The sequence below is a fragment of the Mus caroli genome, unplaced genomic scaffold (assembly GCF_978045245.1).
Source record: "Mus caroli unplaced genomic scaffold, Mus_caroli_1 scaffold_8, whole genome shotgun sequence".
In the NCBI taxonomy this organism is placed as follows: Eukaryota; Metazoa; Chordata; class Mammalia; order Rodentia; family Muridae; genus Mus; species Mus caroli.
In genome coordinates this window covers 36308652-36332123 of record NW_028227263.1, presented here as the reverse complement: position 1 = coordinate 36332123, position 23472 = coordinate 36308652, and the positions used below count along the sequence as shown (strand labels likewise).

General features: G+C 44.0%; 1 protein-coding gene and 1 pseudogene across 1 annotated transcript; one reads left to right on the top strand and one right to left on the bottom strand.

Moving 5' to 3' along the window:
• Positions 1-921: 921 nt before the first annotated feature.
• Tmem9b (TMEM9 domain family member B) lies at positions 922-16808 on the bottom strand. The gene is made up of 5 exons (XM_021167137.3): positions 16592-16808; positions 14535-14626; positions 10373-10481; positions 8629-8763; positions 922-2086 (listed from the first exon to the last, which is right to left on the bottom strand). The coding sequence occupies exons 1-5, from the start codon at positions 16697-16699 to the stop codon at positions 1931-1933; spliced, it is 600 nt and encodes a 199-aa protein (XP_021022796.1). The 5' UTR covers positions 16700-16808; the 3' UTR covers positions 922-1930.
• Positions 16809-17036: 228 nt separating this feature from the next.
• Positions 17037-19782, top strand: LOC147002883 (transcription factor BTF3 pseudogene; annotated as a pseudogene).
• Positions 19783-23472: the final 3690 nt, after the last annotated feature.

Sequence of the window (23472 nt, the reverse complement as noted above, 5' to 3'; positions counted from 1 at the left end):
AAGTGTCACAAGAGGACATCCTTGTCTCCTCCATCTCAAGGGAGAGGACTCATAGGGTGAGGTTAAAGTATCACACGAGGACATCTGTGCCGCCTCCATCTCAAGGGGAAGGCTCTAACTTGTCGCCAGTAAATAGAACTTACTATTACATAAATCTAATTGTTGCAGTTTTTCTTGAGATACTGGTCTCGTTCTGTAGACTATGCTGGCCTTGAACCCCTGGCAATTCTCCAGCTTGTTTCCCAAATGCTGGGCTTACAGGAAAAGTCACTAAATTCAGTTTGTAATTCTTTATCTGGTTGGGGAAATTCCTCTTAGTCCCAGTTTTGCAAGAGTCTTTCTTTCCTGTGTAGGCAGGCCCACATGCATGTGGAGAACAGAGGGCAACCCGTGGGGTCACCCTTACCTCTCCACCTTGAGACAAGATGCATAAGAGAGATAGCTGGTCCACTCACACTACTGCATGCAGCTTTTTTATGAGGGTCCTGGGGATTTGAACTCAAGTTTGTGTGACTAGTTTTTTTACCCACTGAGCAATCACTGAAGTCTGTCATATATATGCATGTTTTTCATGTATGTGTATACGTATGTGTATATGTATGTGTATGTGTATGGGTCTCATTACACAGCCCAGAATGACTCTGAATTCCAAGCAACTCTCCTGTCTCAGCCCTCTGAGTGCTAGGACTATGGGCATGTACTCCCATGCTTGATTGGTGACATTAGAGGGCCGCAGATTGTCTGACTACTTGTGTACCTAGGAATACATTGTCTTTCTCTCTGCACCTACATACCCTTAACACAGTCAAGTGTCTTACGATTGGGTTGCATAACATGTTTTCAAACAATATACCAATGTCTTTGTATCACATGCTTGTCACACAGCACAAGAGAAAGGAGAAAGGCTGGAGAACAGAAACATTGATTGGGTTTTGTAAATTATTTTATTGTTACATTCCAAAGAGGATGTAGGAAGAAAAAAGCCAGTTATCCAATAACTGTTAGACTTCTCAGAGAGAGGCTATCTGAACTCTAGTCCTTGTTCAAAGCTGCCCACATTAGTTCAAAGAACTGCCTCTCAGCAAGACAGAAAAGGCTGATCAGTATTTGTACATCAATCATCCAGGGAGGCTTGGGCTTAAGAGAAAATGTCTTTATTCTAAATGTTCAAGTCCTTAGAGCTACTAGAAGAAGATGAGGAAGACCACACACGCTGAGACTGCGTTTAGGTATCAGTGTAAACTAACAGATGGCCAGTCTGTTCTAGAACATGTTGCGTCAGACATCACAGTGCATGAAACAAATCTTCATTTCGTGAGGAGCCCCCAGGCATTTCAGATCCAACTGGTCATGAAATGCAGCCACAGGCCAACCAGAATCTTAGGTAATGTAGTCAGTGCAAAAGTCAAGTGGGGAGGCCAGCACGCTGACAAGCCAGCTACACTGGGACATTAACAAGTGTGAAGTAGAGGGCCTGATGTATTCACAAGTCTGTCTGGAAAAGACACTTGAGAGAAGCTACTCAAGCACTCCCAAGGCATCCCTTCCTTCTCTCTCCCACCACAAGAAAGAGAAGCAAAAACACACCTGGAAGTTATCTTGAACACCAAGTTAGAACTGTGTGGCAAGAAAGAGAGAGCTTGTTCCAGGCACAGGGCTTCAAGGTAACTCACAGGCAGCTTAATTTTATTAGTAAAAGTCACAAGTAGGAAAAGACTTACTGGTTGACTTGGAACTGTGTGCTGTAAAAATGTCTCTATTAATATATTAACAGGAAAATACCAAGCATGGGGTTTGCTTCCAGTTAGGAGTCTTCCTCCATCCAGCAAGGATTTGTAAAAACAAACAGGGCATTAAAACGCACGGACACCCAGACAATTCTTTCCAGTTGTCTGCGTGTTCTTCCTAGTCACCTGATTCCAGTTCCCAGTTAGCTGAGGACAACGTGTCGGTCGAAGACAGACTTTCGCTGCTCCTGGACCTGGAGCTTCCAGCGCTGCTGTGCGTACTCCACCTTGTTTAGAACATTGGCTCGGCTGCGAGAGCGGGCCAGCACATCATGGGCATTTGCAAAAGGCTGGTGATCCTAGGAGTCAAGGCAGAAGATGTTAGAGATGGCAGGGCCAGCATTAAACATTCGAGAATAGCCTGTGAGCGAGACCTAGGGCAGGGTGTTCTAGCCCTTCAACAATTGGAAGCAGGACAAACTCAGCTACAGAAGCAGAGGATTCCAGAGACAGGAGGAATACAGGATATGTGAGACATATGGTCAGCATCTTCCTTAAGGAACAGAAACCAAGACAAGGATGGTGGTTGGTCATTTGCCTTAAAGAGAAGTCTTTCATGGTTAGTGGGGGAATAGTTTCTTGGGCCAAGCCTGACCTGAGTTTGATCCCTGGACCCACACAGTGGAAAGAGAGCTAACTCCTGCAAGTTTTCTTGTGACTTTCACATACCCCGCAAGGCATGCATGTGCCCACATTCCCACTCCTACCCCCCAAAACAAATTAATTAATTAATGCAATTAAACATTTTTTTTAAAGGATAAAAGAAATGCTAGAGAAATGGTTTAGCAGTTAAGGATGCTGCTGTTCTGGAAGACCTGAGGACAGTTTCCAGCATCCTCTAAGGAGGTTCGCATTTGCCTACACTCTAGCTCCAAGGGACCTAACACCCTTTCTTGGCCACACAAGGCATCTGCAAAAATGTACACATATGACACATAAAACTTTTAAAGTCTTTTTTAAAATTTTAGTCATTTTCTTGTGCCTTTCTTTCCCTTAAGATATGGTCTTTCAATGTCACCCAGGCTAGCCTGGACAACTATACTGTCCAGACTGACCACAAACTAATGGTCCTCCAATTTCCTGCTCCCAAAAGCTAGAAGGCATATACCACCTACCACTGGTTTAAGAAGTCTGTTTTCTTATTACTATCTCCATGCCAGGTATTAATGTAGAACTTTCCTGTTTGGATCAATATTTCATCGCTCATCTATAACAAAGGAGAACTCTGTCTTCCTATTTCCCAACTCCCATTGATACCAGAACTGTTTACATGTCAGTCTAGGGCCACTACAGCAAGCAGGAGCTCTCAGGGCCATTATCTTGCCTGGTCTTAATGTCTCTCTGGCCCTCGGCATGCGCTGATGGGCTGTAGTCTAATATCTCCGAGTTTTTCCTCTTCCCCACTGTGCAGTGAGAGAAGCTCGTGTGCCTTAGTACGGTCTGTTATCGAGGAGAACGAGGACTGACTTACTTCAGCATGTCTAATCAACAAAACCATCTTTCATCGCAGTGTTTCATGGCTTCCATGTTAATTCTATCTTAGGAAAGAGGCTCATGAAGGTTACCCTGGTTTGTGTACAAAGCCAGACTCTCCTGTCAAAATAAACTAATGCAACTGGATGTTTGTAGTCATCACAGAGGAAACCGTCCCAGTAATCCACCCATGGATGAGATGTCAACACAGCTGCCCACATGACAAACAGGTTCGAGTGTAATTTACTGTTTTTGTTTTGCCTTTTCCTTAAGTTTTTTCCTCAACCCCATGTCAGCAAAGTTCCTAAATGTTCCAGCACAGGCCTGGCCTCTTAAAACTAGGTTTGCCTACTTGAGAGAATCGACACCATTCTGCTGCATGTAGGCAGCCGGGGCAGGAGGAGGCAGGAGGGGGCATGGCTGGAAAGCTATGCACGACACCCTAACTATATTACAGCCGCCACTTGGGGCTTTATTGGTTGTGTTTCTACAGCAAGACATTTCTACCATGTTTACTACCCCAAGAATTTTCTTTCTTTTTATTTAAAGATCTATTTATGTGTTTTATATATAGGTTATATATATTTAGGTTTTTCCTGCATGTATGTCTGTGAACCATGTTCATTCCTGCTGCCCATTTAGGGCATAAGAGTGTCAGAACCTCTGGGTCTAAAGTTAAAGATGGCTGAGAGGCATCAAGTAGGCACTGGGAATATAACCCACATCCTCTGCAAAAGTAACAATTTATTCATTCATTCATTCATTCATTCATTCATTCATTTATTCATAAATAAATGTGCAAGAGAGAGAGAGAGAGAGAGAGAGAGAGAGAATGAGAATATGTGAAAACTCTGTAGAGTCCTTTCTCGTTGCATCAGGCTATCAGGCTGCTGGGCTTGCTCCTGTACTAAGTACCTTTACCCTCTCAGCCAGGTTTCTGGACCTCAAAGGTGCTTTTTGTCTGTTTTACTTGTAGAGATTTTCTCTGTCTCTAAGATGTATATGTGGGTAGGTGTGTGCACATGAGTGCAGGTGTCTATGGAGGCCAGATGAGGATATTAGATCCCCTAGTGTTGGAGTCACAATTGATTGTGAGTCACTGTCATGGGTTCTGACAACTGAACTCGGTTTGTCTGCAGGAATAGTGGGTGCTTTTAACTGCTGACCCCACTCCAAAGACTTTTCTTTACCAAGTCATTCTTTATCGGAATGGCCTCTACCTTTTCTCTAACTTAGACAACGTCTTCTGCAAATCTCATTATTTGTTTTTAACTCTATAGATGAAAATGACAAAGACAATGTGTGAATCTATGATGTTCCACAGATACGGAAGGAAAGATGAAGCCTAGCATGGTGGTGCGCACTTAGACTCCTAGCTCATGGGAGGACTGCTGCAGGCCTGAGGCCAGCCTGGTGTATATAGCAAGTTCTAGGTTAGCCAGGGCTATAAGCAAGAACTTGTTGACAGGAAGAGAGAGAGAGACTGAGGTGGGTCATAGGAGAGAAGGAAGGAGGAAAAAGATAGAAAAAAGAAAGACAGAAGGCTAGATTAGCATTACTTGATTTCCAACAACGAAACAAAGTAGCCCAAGGTCATTTAACAAATTAGCTCAAACACTAACACTCAGTGTGCCTAACCCTAAGTTGGTGTCATATCTTTCCAACACACCAGATTGTTTCGGGTAGATTAGTATGGGAAAATGGTGCATCGGTGATGTTGTATATAAAATATTACTACTATTGGTTTATTTGGACAGAAACAATACTGGCAAGAAGGAAGTACTTTATCAGGGAGCCTGTCATCTACTCCTCAAGGAACAAACTCAATGACTAAACAAACCAGTTCAACAAGAGTGGACTCGCTGCTCACAGGCACCAGGAGAATGCAAACAGAGATTTTCACTTTTGCGTGTTTGTTCTTTTTACACCTGATAAAATTACAATGAATACAAAGCATGCTTTAGCAGAATGTTTAGATAACAGAGACTATGTGTCCTGATATATGATAGGACAAATACTACCATTGTCTAAAGGGAACCTCTTGGCTAAGTGTACTCTTTTACCTGCCCTAAAATGTAATAAAAATGGGAAAGAATTTAAATTCTTAATGCCTTAAAAATGAACCCCAAAAGTACATACTGAAGAACTCCCATGTGAGTTAAGCAGTTAATAGGAACAGAAACTTGACTTCTGTTTGTTCAGTTAATCAGTCTGACAAATATCAGAGTCGGCTGGGGCTCTTGGTGACAGTGTTTCCAATGGTCAATGTGTAGGCAGAATTAATCACTGATGGGCGAAGTGCTTACTAAGCATACAAGCCCATCAGTTAATGTCATCCGTCCTCCATGTTTACACCTATGTATTTCTGCACCAGCTTACATTTTGTGTGTATTAAACTAACATTTTGTCTGAGTGAGCAGTAGGTAACTAATGCTGTAAGGATGTATTAAAGAAAGCATAAACCTTTGTGCTAGGAACAGAACACTGTGAGGCCTTTGATAGACATTTTATGCCAGTAGTTCTCAACTGGTGGCGATTTTGTCCTCCTGCCAGGATTCTTAAAGGCAAGGTTTCTCCACAACAAAGGATAATTTAACCCTAGTATCTATACAGTCAGGGTTGAGAATATATAAATGGAAATTACCATGGAAACAATATTTGAGATTCTACTGCTTTGCTATACAAGTTCTCTAGGCATTAATCCTACTATCTGATTTATGTGTGTACTATGTTTAAGATTTATTATTGTTAATTATGTTGTATGTGTGTGCATGTGCCTACCGAGACTGGAGGCCAGAGGCACCAGAGCCCCTGGAGCTGGAGTCACAGGCAGTTGTGAGCCATCTGATGTAGGGGCTGGGATTGAAACTCAGATCCTCTGCAAGAACAATGTGCGTTCTTAACCACTAAGCTATCTCTTAAGCCCTTTGGGGTTTTGTTTGTTTGTTTGTTTGTTTGTTTGAATTTGTTTTATACTGAGACAGGTTCTCAAGTTGCCCAGGCCGTCACTGAACTCCCTATGTGACCAAGAATGATCTTTAACTTTTAATCATCCTGCTTCTACCTCCTAAATTTCAGGGTTACACAGACATACCACAACATCCTGCCTGTCTGTGCTTAGTTTTGTTTTTAAATTTTAATTTGTTTTATTACATCAGATCTCCAGACTCACCTTTTGCTCAGCCTACCAATATACTTCTGAAATCAATTGTTCTTAATTAAAATGTTTGTTTTGTGTATGTATGATGTGTATTATATGCTTATGTGTGTGTGTTGGGGGGTGGGGGAGTATAGGTCCATGGGAAGGCCAAGGCAGCTGTATGGAGGTCAGAGAACAGCTTCAAGTATCAACCTTGCTGGAGGCAGGGCCTTTGATTGCTCACTGCTGCATGCATGAGGCAAGTGACCCCTGCATTTCTGAGAATTCTTCTGCGTCTGCCTCCCATCTTGTAGGAGCACTGGGGTTGCAGGCAGACAGGTGCTACTGTACCCAGCTTTTACATGGACTTTGAGATTCAAACTCTGGTCTTTATGCTTGCATACCAAGTACTTTATCTACTAAGCCATCTCCCCACACCTCCTCCTGATATTCTTTAAAAATTTCTCCGTGTTTTAGAAAAGCTAGGTGTGGAGCTGTATGCCTGTAGATACCTGTAATCCGAGGCTCTGCAGGAGGTGCTATGTGCTACCCTTAGTGGTTACACTATAAGACACTGCGAATTAAATAACAAGAAATAAGTGAATTAAATAAAATGTTTCTCTTTTCTTTCCTTTCTTTTTGGGGTGGTTTCTATTGTTGTTGAGTTTCTTCATGTAGATGAAGCTACCCTCAAACTTGTGAATCTCCTGTCTTAGCCTCTCGAGTACTAAGGCTACAAGTCCCTATCCCCAGCCATAATGTTTTATTGAATCAAGGGCTTGCTAAGCTTCTCTAGCTTCCCTTGACCTTGTGATCCTATCCTCCTGCCTCTGCCTCCTGAACACCTAGGATTTCCTGCACTAAAAATACTTTTGATGGTGGTTAGCAAGTTTACTCCAGGCTTGGCTTTTACACTTGACTCTTGAAATTACACTGAGTTTTACCCACTTTTAGGAATGTAGTAAATAAAATGAAAAGAAAAAAAATCATTATAAATAGTAGTTATATATGATAATGGAATATTTGGAAATATTCTACATATGACATTAATAGGATTAATAATCAATTCTCTAAACTACGCTTAACAAGCTTATGGATTGTGTCAATTCCTAGACATTTTTTTACATGTGTCTCTGTGTGTGGCATGTACACATGCATGCATGTCTGTTTACATGTATGTGCACACACAAGGGTCAGTGCATGTGCACATGTATGAACACGTGTGTCTGAAGGCCTGAAGTTGATGCCTGGGGTCTTCCTCTCATGCTCTCTGCCTTACTCACTGAGGCAGGTCTATCAGTTAACAGAGCTTCCTTGTGTGGTTAGTATAGCTAGGCAGCTGGCTCTTGGATACTCTGTCTCCACCTTCTGCGTGCTGGAGTTACAGGCAGGCCACTTTGTCCACACATTGTCTCTGTGAGCCCCAAGGATCCAAACTCTGGTCCTCACATGTGCACAAGCAGTGCTTTATCCACCAAGCTGTCTTCCTAGCTCCCTTTTAATGAACACTTTTAATGAAGTAATGTTAAAGCCAAAAGGAAACCATCACACAGTTTACACACTGGCAATAACAATCTATGGGCCAACATGTTTTAATGATAGGAGAATCTCTAGAGTGATGGCTAGATTTCTTTTCTAAAGTTAAAGAAAAGAACCATTGCTTTCTTCTTTAAGCAAAACGATGAAAGAACATACAGAACAGTAGGTTACCTGTACAGGAGGAAGACAAGAATGTCATGGCCGCCATCTTCCCCTTTCAATGGGCATGCTTGCCTTTTTTTCTTTTGTGTTTTTGGAGACATGGTCTTACTGTTTAGCACTGGTTTTCCTGGATCTCACTATATAGACCAGGCTGGCATCCAATTTACAGAGATCTACCAGCCATGACATCCCAAGTGTTGGAACCAAAGGCATGAGCCACAGCTTGCCTTCAAAAGTATCAGGTGATAGAGGCAAAATGTTTTGCAGGGGCCTGAGGAAAAGGCCTGCCCCAGATGTTTTCCCGAGCATGGACAGGGCAGGCTCCTGGATAAACCCTCACCAAGGACCACCAGATCTACCGCTTGCTAGAACAACTTCTTCATCGAGAGATACACACTAGTTAGAACATGCATCAGTGTCTAAGTGAGGACCTGCAGTCGCATGAAAACATCTACCTACGACCACTTCCACCACACCTTATGAGGGCAGAGGCTGGCAATGAGCAGCTACTGCAGAGTCAGAACTTACCCCAACGTCATCATCGCTCTGCAGCAGCTGGGAGTGTCCAAAGAGGCGCCTCTTCAGGATGGGCTCAACTAAGGTAAGATATACCATGTACAGAAGCAGAAGGCCCAAAATAGAGAGATAAATTATAATGGTAACCTAAAGGAAAAAGAAAAGATGCCACACCTCAGTGCACGGCAAGATAGCAAAGTTTGTTCAGTAACAGTGACATCTTGGGAAGCCTGACACATCTACTTGGAGCACAGGGCCAGAGCCCAGCAAAACAGGCAATCTGAATCCACCAAGGCAGGAAAAGAGGGAACAAAGTGGTGCCTCTGGATCTTTTTATGGGTCCCCACCACCCCATCATTCGCCACAATGGCCTGCTGTTGTTTTCCTCTTCAGCTGAACACAGCATCCTGCATTCAGCATCACTGTGGAAACCACCCACAGGAATCCTAGCCGAACTATGATTCAGGCGGGTTTCAACAGAGCATCCCTTCAGATTGATGTAGGTCAGCAGAAGCAGCTGTCAGGACGGTGATTGGGGTATTACATCATGCGCTGCCACTAGACATCCCCTCAGTTGGCTGTAATAACACAGAACACGCACTGGCAAAGGCAGGGAAAGGCGGAACCCTCACACACTGCCACCGCTTTGGAAAACTGTCCAGCCATCTCTTCACAAGCCAATTTACCACTCTGCGGAATTTTCCCACGAGAAAAAAAACCACATCTATACAAGAACACTCAAGACAGTATTATGGAAATAATCCAAATATTCATGAACTGAGAAGCAGGCAGTCAGTGGAATACTATTTAACATGAAGTCCTATGCATACTACAACTCAGACAGAGTAAAAAGACACAAATGACTTTACTTACATAAAATATTAAAATGGGTACAGGCCCTAAGTTAAAAATAGTGGCTACTTGGAACCAGAGACAATAGATCTTTAAAGCCTTTATCTTTTTTTTTTAATTTTTTTTAAAATTTTGTTTGTTTTGTTTGAGATAAGATCTCTCAACAGAGCATTGTCTCTGTCCTAAAATTTACTATGTAGACCTGGCTGGCCTCAAACTCAGAGATCCTCCTGAGTTATGAGGCCTGCGGACTGCTTTTTTTAGGAACAGAATGGAAAGTTTTGGTTTTTTTTTTTTTTTTTTTTTTTTTTGGTTTTTGGTTTTTCGAGACAGGGTTTCTCTGTGTAGCCCTGGCTGTCCTGGTACTCACTCTGTAGACCAGGCTGGCCTTGAACTCAGAAATCCGCCTGCCTCTGCCTCCCAAGTGGCTAGGATCAAAGGCCTGTGCCACCACCACCCAGCTGGAAAGCAAGATCATAAAACAAACAAAACCCTAGAACCACTCACTATCAGAATAAAGTAACTGAGCTCATTAGAGGTCATGGTGATGAGCTGTCCATATCCCAGTCCCTTCAGGGACCGAAGACCTGGAGTTACCATAGTGACTAAAGGCATCCTTCAGTCCTAGGGTTGGGAGCAGATGAGGAGGAGGAGGGCCTGATAATGTTGTCTCACTGGCTTTCAGTATGTATGATAAACTACCATGTATTTCAGAATGTGCTAACCAGACGTAGCACATAGTTTCAGAGCCATTTCACTTTCAGTTTACTATGTCCTAACAAATCCAGAAAGCAAGAGCAGGGCCATTATTACTTTCTGGGAAACTCAAACGTTTCTGTCTTTTCTGGGGAGCATGTGGGAATGTGTGTGCACGCGTGTGCATGTGTACACACTCATGTTTCACCTTGATTGTGACAGAGCTTCTTTCTTCGTATTTACATTCACAGCGTAGACAGTATGCTTCTACATCAGGTCCCCGTACAGGCATGGGCTCCACAACATGAAGGCAATCACTGGAAAAAAGGGAAAGTACTGAGGAGACCTGGCTTGATGCTCTCCTGGCTCGGATCAAAACTAGTTCTGAAACCCAGAACAGATACAGCCTACTCACAGAAATAAGGACCAAATGATCAATAAATCAAAGCAAAATAATTTCCTTTCTCAGCATTGGCATTTTGGCAAGGTTTAACAGTGTAAAAAGCTAGATTGGAGAGATGGTTCAGCATTTAAGAGCACTGACTGCTCTTCTAGAGGTCCTGAGTTCAATTCCCAGCAACCACATGGTGGCTCACAGCCATCTGTCATGAGATCCAATGCCCTCTTCTGGTGTGTCTCAGGACAGCAACAGTGTACTAACATATAAAATAAATAATGTTTTTTTTTTTTTTTAAGTATAAAAAGCCAAAGACATTGTAAGAAGCCAAAGGCAATGGCTATCTATGTCCAAGTTTTAAATTACTTGTTATAGATACTGAACTTTTTATCACTTTTACCATTTTGAGTTTTATTTGTTTCTAATGCTATAGTTCAGAGCAACAGAATGTGGAAAGGTAGGTTTTGATGGGTCAAAGAAGGAATCATCTCAGAACACTGAGCACCCCCAAGAAGACTGGCTGGGAGAAGAGAATGCTGCCAAAGCATCTTGAGGCAGCCAGAGATGACAAGTGAAGACATACCAAACTGGAAGCCAGGGCTGGGAGACTGCTCAGTGGGTTAAGTATCTGAGAAGCATGAGCACACATATCACATACACAATTGCAAAATGGAAAGTAACCAATCATTTTTCAGAAATGACAGACTTTGAGAAAAAGATATTTTTGGTAGCATTGCTTTTTAAAAAAAAATAATAAATGCTGCCCTGCACCTCCCCTACCATCTCCCATTTTTCAAGATAGGGCTTCTCTGTGTAACATCCCTGGCCGTCATGGACCTTGCTTTGTAGACCAGGCTGGCCTCAAACTCACAGAGATTAACCTGCCTCTACCTCCAGAGTACTAGGATTAAAGGCATGCACCATCATACCTGGCCATCTCTCTTATTTTTGTATACTTCATTTTTCATTTAAAAATGCTTTAAATTTTACATTTTAGTTTATATGTATATACATGTGCCTACATGTGTTTATGTGTACCATATGCATGCAGGTGTCCTTGGAGGTCAAAGGGCATCAGATCTCCTAAAACAGGAGTTATAGGCGGCTGTGAGCTGCCTGATAACAAAGCTAGGAACCAAAGCCAGATCCTCTGTAAGATCTTTAAATACTCAACTGCTGGGCCAGCTCTCCAGCCCCTGCCTGCCCTGGAACTTGCTCTGTAGACCAGGCTGTCCTGGAACTCACCAAGATCCACCTGTCTGTGCCTCCCAAGTGCTGAGACTAGAAACATGTGCCAATATAACTGGCCCAAGGATGTAATTATTTCTCACTGTGGCTTTAGGGGTCCACTTTTCAGCATTTTGTAATTTACTCTTCTGTTAAATGCGATAAGTCATTCATCTGCCACACTGGAGCAATTAAAAATGTTAACTGGAAACCAGGTGGGGTGGCAAACACCAAAACAGCCAGAACAGCCAGAACAGCCAGGGCTGCATAGAGAAACTTTGTCTCAGAAAAAAAAAGAAGTTGGACATGGTGGCATAGACTTGTAATCAGAGCGCCTGGAAGCTGAGGCAGGATGACTCAGAATTCTGGGGGGGCCTGGACTACACAGAGACAAGAGACCCTGTTTCTAAACAGAATGGTAGGTAGGTAGATAGATAGGTAGGAAGGAAGGAAGGAAGGAAGAAAGGAAGGAAGGAAGGAAGGAAGGAAGGAAGGAAGGAAGGAAGGAAGGAAGGAAGGCAGGCAGGCAGGCAGGCAGGCAGGCAGGCAGGCAGGCAAAAGGAAAGAAGAGAGGAAGGGAGAAGCATGGGCAGTGTAGGACTGAAACAGCAGGAAAGGTTTTTAACTAACCAATAATAAACAAGATGTGGCTAACCAGTCTTAGCAACTAGGAAACACCTCCATCTAGTGCTCAAAGGAAGAACCAGCTTTGACCCAAATCTTAAAGACAAACCAGAGAACTGCTCTAACTTTCCTTGTTTTTAACCAGCTATTCCAAGTCAGTGAAGCACTAAAGCTAACAACTGGACAAGAGGCCTAGAGACTAGAAGGTGAAACTGTATTTGGGACTTTGAATACCCAGGTCTTCAGGGAGTCACAGCATCCTGACCTACCACCATCTGCTGTCTGTCCAAACAAGTTAAACATTCTGTCAATTGGGAACGTATATCAGCAAAAGACTTACAAGCAAGGGAAAGTAGAAAAGATGGAAGAAAATTTCCAGTAAGTCTTGTTTTCAACTATTTATTTTCAAAGCTTCTAGTTTTAATTTATAAACAGGGATGAAGACATGGCCCTTTCTCAGCACAGAATAACAAGCAAGCAAGCAAACAAACAAACATCAGTGTTAAACACTTTAAAAGTGAGCTTGGTTGCCACTCCACTAATACGTATCACATTCTGTTACCAATGAGAAAACAAACTGGTTATACATGTTCAATTTAGCTTTGGGAAGCTATAGAAATAACTTAAAGATGGATTTGAGGGCTGGGGATCCTGCCCAGTGGGAGAATGTTTATTCAGCATTTACAAGGCCCTGGATCTGAACTCCAGCATAAAAAAAAAGAGCTTGCATGTATTATATAAAGTGACTTGCTGGTACAAAACCCACTAAAAATACACCCCAATTGCCTTGTAATATAAAAATGCCTTAAAATGATACACAGATGTTCACAAGATCACAAGAACACACCAAACAGACTGAATCTAAATGCATATTTGTAGGAAGATTAAACAACGGCACCAGAGAAAGCCAGTGTGCTCAAAGTCATTTGGAAACTTGTGATGGAACAAATTTACTCTTGCTTTCCAATCACTGCTGCCTACAGAGCCTTGAAATCAAGCACACACAAAAGTACTTCTCATTTAGGGCTATTCCCATCAATCTTCCACTGTGGCTGTAACATAACAGTCCCACCTGAAGGATATCCATCCTGCTGTATAACCTGCTGCCTCCTGTTTCAAGGCACACACAGGAAAACCTGCATTCCTAGTCCACTGGGATAAACTGAGAAGGCTTCTCCTGGTCAACTAGTCAATCAGGACCCCAGTCGTCACAGGCCTGCCTCATTGCCTAAGGCCGGAAAGATCAAGGTCTCAGCCTATCTGAACTACTTGAACTACCTGACACACCCAATGAGCTACCTGACACACCCCAAAGCAGGAACGCAGACGCACAGCCTTTATTCTCCTTCATCCGACGAGTCTCTGAAACTTAAATAGAGCCTCCAATATTTGGCACTCTGTCGTCAAAACTTACAAACTGTGCCTGGGGAGTAGAGGCAAGAGGAGCAGAAGCTTGAAGCCAACAGGTGAACAAAACAGTGCCAGGCTGATCTGGGCTACATAGTAAGATCTTGTCTCAAAACACAAAGCAAAAGCAAACCCCAAACCAAACAACCCCCCACTCCCATACACAGTAGGAGCTGTAAAATTATAGACCAGGAGCTGGAGAGATGGCTTGGTAGTTAAGTGTGCTAACTACTGCTGCAGAGGACAGGAGTTCAGTTCCCAGCACCGGAGTTGGTCATCTTACAAGCAGCTATCACACTGGCTCCAGAGAATTCAATATCCTCTTCTGGCCTCCACAGATACCCATTGTGGACATGACCACACACAAATATTTTAAGTAATTAAAAAAATTTATACATCAGATAAAGAAGGCTCAATTTGCCTTTCACTGAAAAGAGGGAGAAAGATCCCTGACTAAAGTTTAAGAGGGCACAAGAGAGTAGCTATTGGTAGTTAGTACAATAAACTCAGTCCCATCTGAAATGAAACCTCCCCGGCCTAGAGCTTTCTGTTTAGGCTACAGTATTCCTTTAGACTTGTATCAGCCACTCAGGACCCCAGGCTAAGATCTGACACTTCTGCTTAGGAACAAAATGAGACATCATAAGAACAGTCTGAGTTAACAGCAGGAGCCACAGATTATGTAGCAGGTGACCCCTTGGTCCGAGCTACTTACCAATCTTTCTGAGATATATTCTTATTATAAATGTGCCCAGGGTTCTCTTTATAGGGAGGGCAGATGCATTTACATCTCACATCTTCAAAATTCTGCAATAAAAGTGAAAACAGTATAACTTGTTTATAGTTTATCGTCAATATATTTTTTTAAATCTACACATGTACATTTTGCTAAGTATCCCTGTCAGATATTCTAGAACCATTACAAAGATCTAGGTTTGAGAGATTCAAGTTCCTAAAATCTGTAAGACACTATCTGTGCCTTATTAAACTCATTTATGAATTGCATGACAATCAATTGTGTTATTATCATCTACCTGCCACTAGAAAAGCATATCATGACAGGCAATAGGGCCTACAAAGAGATATTCTGATATGAAGGGGTTGGGGAGAAGGGAATTAAAGATTATTTATAAGCAAGTCATAGGTGTAGGCTGGGGATGGGTTTAGCTCAGTGCTAACGCACACGCTTAGCATGCATCAGGCCAATTCAATCTGTAACACAATAGGGTGAGGTGAGTCAGAATTCTTCTGATTTCTTCTTTTCTAACTTGTTCCTTTTGGGAGAAAGGCACTGGGCGTGGATAAAAGGGGCTGAGTGAGCTATAAACAGGATGAAGATTGAGGGGCACTCAGCCAGTGCTAGAAGGGAAGTCAAAAGGGAAAGTAGTTTGAATCTTCCCATTGTCCCCCAGGAAACTTGTCTGGCAATCCATGGTTGACAAGAAAAGCAACTCCTAGCAATACAAGTTTCAGGAGGCAAAGCAAGCAGGCATTAAATGCTGCATAAATCCAAGAGATGCTTTCTCAGCAAAGGGTTGTTTATTTGAGAAGGCTGTGGCTCATTAGTCCCCACTGAGACATATCCACTGCTCCTTGGTACAATGAAATGTCTGGCAGAGCTGTTGACAGCTCCTAAATATATCAGTAGCCACTGTGCCAGAGCCTGTGTTCAATGAGGAGGACTCAGAGAAGCAAGAGGCACAGCTCCTGTTTACTGGGACAAATCCTATCAAGGGGAGATGGATGTTTATATCATGATACACTACATAAAATGGTAATGTTTGACAGCCATACAGAGAGTCCATACTAGCAGTATTTCAAAAGTTGGGAAACTTTTTGCTGTCCCTATTTCTGATGACACCAGAAAGACTGAAAAAAAACAACAACAACAACAACAAATTGATCAAAAACACCTGCCTACCTGTGACCTATCTTTCCCAGCCCTTTATATTTAAAAATATTATAAAACTTTTTAAAAATGCAGTGTCACTATTTCCCACTACACCGCGGAGTCTTTCTATTTTGCCCCAAAATTAGCCCACTGGGAGGAAAGCACATGTTTTCTTGGGCCAGGACAGCTCTGGGTCACTAAAAAATATATGGGGACCAAAAGGTTAAGAAACACAGTGAGGGATAGGACACAACTTCCTGTCCCCTCTCTCCTAGGCTAGTAAATTATCAGAAGAGGTGTGTGTGTGTGTGTGTGTGTGTGTTTTCCTGGAGGGGATCTTGGTGAGAGTATCAGGCTAGTGGGGTGGCCCTATAGGTCCTTCTGGGAACGGGTAGTTGACACGAGAGTCGAGCCCCCACCATGGCAAAAGAATCTGCTTATCAATGAGTTGAGAGGAGCTAGTCCCTAGTAGGGAAGACTTCGGGGAGGTGAGGATGAGGGGAGCTAGTCCCTACTAGAGAAGATTTCAGGGAGATGAGGGTTTCCCACCGTTTGGATTCGGGGCTGAGAGCTGCCCAAGTTTAAGGGTGGAAAGTTCAAAGCTCCCAGGGCTGGAAAGTTCCGGGTGTGCCCTGTCGGGGCTGGGAAGGGAAATGTCAAGAGGTCTACATGTCAAATGTAGACCCCGCTCTGGCACTGTCTGGGGCTAAGGCTTAGGATGCTCTAGGGAGGGCCAGCCCGGGCTGTGAAGCGGGGTCGGGGGGGATTTGGCTGTCGGATTGGGAGACCCGAGAGTGGGGAGCAAGTGGTCAGCCCCAGTTTCTGCCAGGCCAGAGACAGGGGCGGAGCTCCTGTCAGGAGCCGTGCGGGGCGGGACTCACCTTGGCGGCGCCTGTCAGCTGCGCGAGCAGCAGCACCGACAGCGCCAGGCAGGACATGCTGAGCCCCGAGCCCAGCCGCAGCAGGTTTCCGCACCATAGGCTCGCCATCGCGGGAGCCAGCCGCTCCTGCGAGCCCCGAGCTCCGAGCCCCGCGCCCGGCTCGGGATCTGGCTCGGGATCCTCCGCCCGCACTTCCGCCTGGGCCTGCGCGTCACCGTCCGCGCCGGGTCAGCTGCGAGAAAGCCTCCGCCCCGGAAACGGTTCCGGGTGCACAAGGCCCGCCACGGCCGCGGCTCCGGGGCTGCACTAAAGGCTGGGGGTCTTCCCCGGCCAGAGCTGGCGAATCCTGCACCCACAGGGAGCAGGCCATGCGGATCTAGTCCCGCAGGCCAAGTGAGCCCCATCCCCGGGAACTGCGGAGGCCGAGAGGGTGCTGTGCGTGGAGACCTGGCCAGGAGAACCCGAGCGTCTTTAGATCGGAAGCCCACCCGGCGATGGAGGCTCGAGGCTCCGCACCGGGGCTTCAGTACGAACCTGCGGTCCGTGCGCCTCCAGGACACAGTCTCCTGCCCGGCTCCCAACAGTAACAGTGAGCTGTCCACGTGGGTGTGGCTTCCACTAGGGACTGACAGCCTTGGTCCAGTCTAGGACTGGGAAGTGGGCCACGGCGGCGAATCTGGGCTGGCTCAAGTCAGGCTTTGCAAGATGCGGACGCCCCTGGAGCATCCCTGGCCCAGGACTCCTGGAGGTGGAGAATCCAGGAGCAAAGCTCCTGTGAGGCAGTGCCTATTTAAAACAGTTGACCTCTCAGTCAGTTCTGGGAGCGCAGACCCTACTCCATGGGGTGTCTTTTTCTGTAGATACTTCAGGAGCACCCTGGAGAGAACATAGAGCTGCTCATTAAAATATTTTTTCCACTTAGTAGAGACTCTGGGGGTAGAGAAAGGGATGCAGCGTGCTCATCACAGCCCTTAGGGATTTGCTGAATGTCATTAGGGAAAATCACTTCCTTTCAATAAAAAGGGATTAAATTTTATGATTTTCAAATTTTACTTATAAGACACCCCCCCCCAGCCCCTTCAAGTGGTCCTTTCATGGTTGGTGGAAATGTCTTAATTTACAGGTAGAAATTTCGCAGCGTTTTACTGCTATGTGATTCTTGACGATGCTAGACTAGAATCTAACACAAAGTGCTATTGCATTAAATGTATTTAGCCCTTTTTTAGTCCTAAATGGCAACTAGCCCAAAGGACTAGATGCTTTCACACCAGTTCTTGTGATGATCCTGTCACAGTGGGGATAATTGTCCTTCTAAGGGGTGTCCTACTAATCGCAGGACTGTCAGGATAAAATTTGTTGGTGAGTTATTGTAGATCTGATTGCTAAAAGCTGACTTAGTAGCCAGTTTGGATCAGTTTAGAGCTGTATCTCTAACATGTCAAAGGAAAGTGTGCTCTTCAGATAAAGCATAGGAACCCTCCTTCAAAATTCTTTTCAGAGCCAATGCTCGTGTTGGATACCTTTGATCCAGCATGCCTTTGACCCCAGAGGCAGGCAGATCTCTGAGACAAGGCCAGTCTGGTCTACAAAGTGAGTTCCAGGACAGGCTACATGGAGAGACCCTGTCTCACAAAAAGGAGGAGAAAGAGAAAGAGGAGAAGGAAAATGAGGAAGGAGGAAGAGGAGGAGGAAGAAAGAAAAAGGAGGAGAAGCAAAAAGAATTCTTTTCAGAGGTTTGATGGAGGGTACAGAGATAAAGGACTGCAGCAATGCCTTAGGCTGGTGGGTTATTTTCAGTTATTTTCTTCTCTTTGTCCATGCTGTCTCAAACTAGTGGGCTCAAGAGATTCCCCTCCCTCAGGCTCCTTAATAACTGACTACAGGCATGGGCCACCAAGTCAGGCCCACCTCATCTGTTTAATGAAGAAGATCACATAACAAACACTCAGTATGGGCAGAGCTTTAGAGCTACATGTGGCAATCAAACATTTGATTGTGAGGAATCTAAATCGAGTGTTGTATGCTGTATTTCGAAGTCAATACAAGGAAAACAAAATCTTTTTTATTTTAAAATACTGATTAAAGTTGGGGCTGCAGAGCTGACTCAGCAGTTGTGAGCCCTTGCTGCTCTTGCACCATCCACGTGGCAGCTTACAACCTTCTGTAACTCTGGTTCCAGGGGATTGGGTCCGCTCTTCTGTTGCCCAGTGGCACTGACACATATGGTACACATGTGTACATTTTGCGAAACACTCATACATATAAAATTAAAAACTGAAATAGTGGTTAAAATTTAAATATTTTGAATGTATTGGATTATGTCTCCACGTGTGTCCTTTCTCTCAGCTTGTCTGCCTGGGGCCCCCTGAGCACGAACCCTAGTCCTCCCACACAGCCCCATTTTCACTAACAAGATGAAACAATCATGAACCAGGAAAAACTTGCCAATCTGCAGGCACACGTTTGCATTGTTGGGAAAGGCACCTCCCACAGAAAGAAGGTGGTTCATAGGACAGCCACAGCAGATGATAAAAACTGCAGTTCTCCTTAAAGAAGTTAGTAAACAATAACTGATAATGAAGAGGTGAGCATGTTTTAAAACCAAGAAACTGATCCATTTTAGCAACTCTAAAGTTCAGGCGTCTCTGGTAGCAAACACCTTCACCATTACAGGCCACACTGAGATAAAACAGCTGACAGAAATGTTTCCCAGCATCCTAAACCAGCTTGGTGCAGGCAGTCTGACTAGTTTCAAGAGACTGGCTGAAGCCGCCCAAACAGGCTAGATGGAGAAGCACCATTTGCTACTTACTAACAAGATGATAGTTCCAGATCCCTGGGGAATTTTGATGAAGCCTCTAAGAATGTGGCAAGCTGAATTGAGGTGACTTCTGAAGAAGTTGACACTTGAGAAGTTACAGGAGCTGCTATTTTATACATGGCTGCGTTTAGAAATTCTTTTGTTTATGTATCTGATAAAAATCTAGATCTCTAGCCAGGGGTAGTAACACACAGCTTTAATTCTAGCAATTGGGAATGAGAGGCAGGTGGATCTCTGAATTTGAGCCAGCCCAGTCTACAAAGTGAGTTCCAGGATAGCCAGGGCTGTTACACAGGGAAACGCTGTCTCAAAACACAGCAAAAAAAAATCTAGAAGTCTAATATTTTTAAGGCCAAGCCCCCTGCACACCGCAGCTCTTTTCAGTTTTGTTTGTTTGTTTGTTTTGCTTATATACAATTAATCCCTTGTGACAAAATAAGCTTAAGAAGCCTGGGATTAAAATTTGAAATGTGCTAATAAAATTCTTTGCAAAGTAAAAAAACAGCCAACCAAACAAAAAACCTTCTCAAAGTGGCTATTAGAAATTTTTTGCTCTAGAATGCACAGTGAGCAGCCATTCCTGACGTGTAACTGACCATAGACTGGAGATTCAGGTTAAAATAAAAGAGCAGTGATGGGGAGAAACTGTGTGTGGTGGTCTGAGTAGGGATGGCCTTCCACAGACTCTGAATGTTTGGTCCACAGGGAGTAGCACTATTAGGAGGTGTGGCCTTCTTGGAGTAGGTGTGGCCTTGGAGGATGTGTGTCACTAGGAGAGGGCTTTGAGATCTCCTATGCTCAAACTATGTACAGTGTGGCTTATAGTCTCCTGGTGCCTTTTGGGTCAGTTCCTCCAGCACCATGTCTGTCTGCACACTGCCATGCTTCCTGCCACGATGATTCCCACACTGAACTTCTGAAACTGTAAGCCAACCCCAATTAAATGCTGTCCTTTTTAAGAGTTGCTGTGGTCATGGTGTCTCTTCACAGCAATAAAACCCTAACTAAGACACTGGGACAGGTAGAGAGCTAAGGGCTTGGGAGAAGTATATCTGCCAAAAATGAATATAATTTCAGCTGACTTTAATAGAAGGCTTTACTTCTCTTGCTCTGCCCAGCTTATACATGTATGACTGTTTCCTGCTCCTGTAGACCCAGGATCTTTATTGCTGGAAAGCCTTCCTTTACAAGTGTATATGTCTGTGGCTTTGCAGATCTCTTTTCTAACTTACTTTATTATAGTAAAATTGTGTTTTCATATATACCTTTATGTTCCCATCCCCTTTCAAAAGCTTGTGGGTCCTATGAGCAGAGGAACCTTTATTTTTGTATCTTTGGACCTGGAGACCGAGATCCAAGCATTAATATGAGGACTAGGGAAAAAGAAAAGGGGAGGGAAAAAAATTCATTTAGTTGTCTGGGGAATAACAGGTACTTACTTTAGTCTTTGCTTGAATTCTTTCTAACCCTGAGCGATGAGGCTAAGAGGTCCAAAGTGCAAAGAGCAGACCTGGGGAACTGGGTTATGTGAGGAGAGAATTCTGGCCAGGATCACTTTAAAGCTGTTTTGTTTATACGCTGGCACTCACTTGAGGATCTGCCTTCCTCTCTGCCCTTCTCCTGGCTTCCCTATTGAGTAGGCTTTCCTTTTTTGTATTTCTTTTGCCACTTTTGCCATGTTAGGAATTGAGCCCAGAGCTCGCATATGTTAAGCAAGCTTTTTCCCTCTAAGTTACATCCTCAGCCCCTATTCCATTCCTCTTGATTAACAGGGCAAGGGTACTTTACCACCAGATCTGAGTTCTCATCTCTTGGTAAAGCCTGAAAAATTCTCTCTGGACAACAGTTAGGAAGGCAAGAGGAGCCATCTCCAAATTTAAAGAAGGCATAATTAGAACTTTATCATGTGCACCTATCAGTTTTCCCTTATTTAGTCCCCTTTAATATGAGGTTTTCTGTACTCTGTGAAAACCACATAAGTGTGCCTTACCATACATACTCTTGCTGTCTGGTGCCCATCATAGTACCCAGGAGTCGTGGCGCTAGAATATCATTTCTGATCTCAGAGCTGTTGGTGCCACTATGGCTGCTAAACTCTTGGGCTCCTAAAATAACAAAACAGTTGAAACTGTTTGGTGCAAGGGCAGCCAAGGCTCTTCTGCCCCTCCCCAGCCATTGTCATCTTGAGATAAGCAACTGTGACCACCTGCTCCAGACCTTGCCAAGAGGATCTCACCTTAGAGTCTACCCAGTCTCCTGTCCCCTCCTGCTGCCAGTGCCACAAACCCTGTCCCAGACGATGTGATTTGGGGGGCAAAGTGCTAGTAAACAGGTGGTTCTGAGAGTTTTTCAAGAAAAGTTGCACAATATTAATTTTTAATCATGTAGCACTATGAGATTTATAATGAAAAGTAGCAGGGCCCACTCTAGCCCACTACACTCAATTTCCAACCTCCAAATCTTTATATCTTTGCCATCTCGGAGATTTAAATCCATATTTCTAAACAGCATGTTTTGGCTGTTGTTTGTTGTGCTGTGGGGTTGCATTGTATCTACAGTTTTGCTCATATTAGTGCAGGGCTCTATATAATAAGGCTAGCTCAACCCTTTCCCTTCCCAAGCCTCTCCCTCTCCCTCTCCCTCTCCCTCTCCCTCCCTCCCTCCCTTTTTTGAGACAGGGTTTCTCTGTATAGCCCTGGCTGTCCTGGAACTCACTTGGTAGACCAGGCTGGCCTCGAACTCAGAAATCCACCTGCCTCTGCCTCCCAAGTGCTGGGATTAAAGGCGTACACTACCATGCCCGGCTCCAAGCCTCTCTCATTTGTTATCCAAATAAACATTTACTTTTCTAAAAGTAATTCTCCACACACTGCTGATTGTTCTTTACATGGAGGTCTGACTACCCAGCACTTCACATGGGTGTTCTCACTTGGCACTGTCAGTTCAATACTTTTCCTGTTTGCTTCATAGACTACAAATCGATGAGATTCAAAGACTTTAAGAGGGAGCTGAAGCAGTACCAGCAGCTGAGAGCTGAAAACCACAAAGGCTTGCATTTAGAGGCCCTAAGCAGAAGTGCTGATACACTTAGGCTGTGTCCTGGCTCCTTAGCTTCAGAGACTCAGACAATCACACAGAGAACAAGTCCACTTTATTGATACATCGGTGTCACAAATAAGCCCAGTACAGTCAGAAATACTGAGCAGATAAAGTGCTAATGCAGAAAGACCTGGCAACAGAAGGAGGGAGGAATCCAGTTCCTCTCCTCCAAGTCCCCAGCCTGAAAGGTATTTCTACTACACAAGAGTAAGGGCAGCTAGGTAATCCAGTCTATAGATGCTCTGAGCTAAGGAACAGAAAACCATACTAGAGGGGTATGTGCAGAGCAAGGAAAAAGGAAAGTCAGAAGACATCCCTTAAATTAAAATGGAAATACCTGGATGTGCATCTTCAGCTTCCTGGATGCGGTGTCTGTTAAGGAATGAGACAGGTCTGCTACTACTTCCCAGGGACTCAGAACTAGGATGCAGTAGACATTTTATTACACCCTAAGAAATGCTACCATTTTCTAACTAGGAAAAACTCATTGACCTTACTTTGCTAGCCCCCAAAAGCAAAGCCAGTGTTCCTTTGTGAACACTGAAGAGACAAGAACTGTAAGACTAGTTAAATTGGCAGCATTTAAAAAGCATCAGGCAGGCTGATTTCTATGAGTTTGAGGCTAGTCTCATCTACATATTGAGTTTCAGGCCAGCCTAGCCCACATAATAAGATCCTGTCTCATAAACAAAACAAAAAAAGCATTACTAAACCCCAAGACTTCCTATAGTTATCTTGAAGCATTGTAGGTATCTCTATTATACCTTGGGACTGAAGGAATTTGGTTAGAGGATTCAGATGGTGAGAATGAACTGAGTGAGCTCTGACATGGAGTCCAGTTCACCCATTGTTTCTATTCCCAGATTAGAAAATAACTGACTGCTTGTCAGAGTCAATCAGGAACATTAAAAGCTGTGTATTCATCCTGGTACCATATAGTGCCCAACTGAAAAAGGCCAAA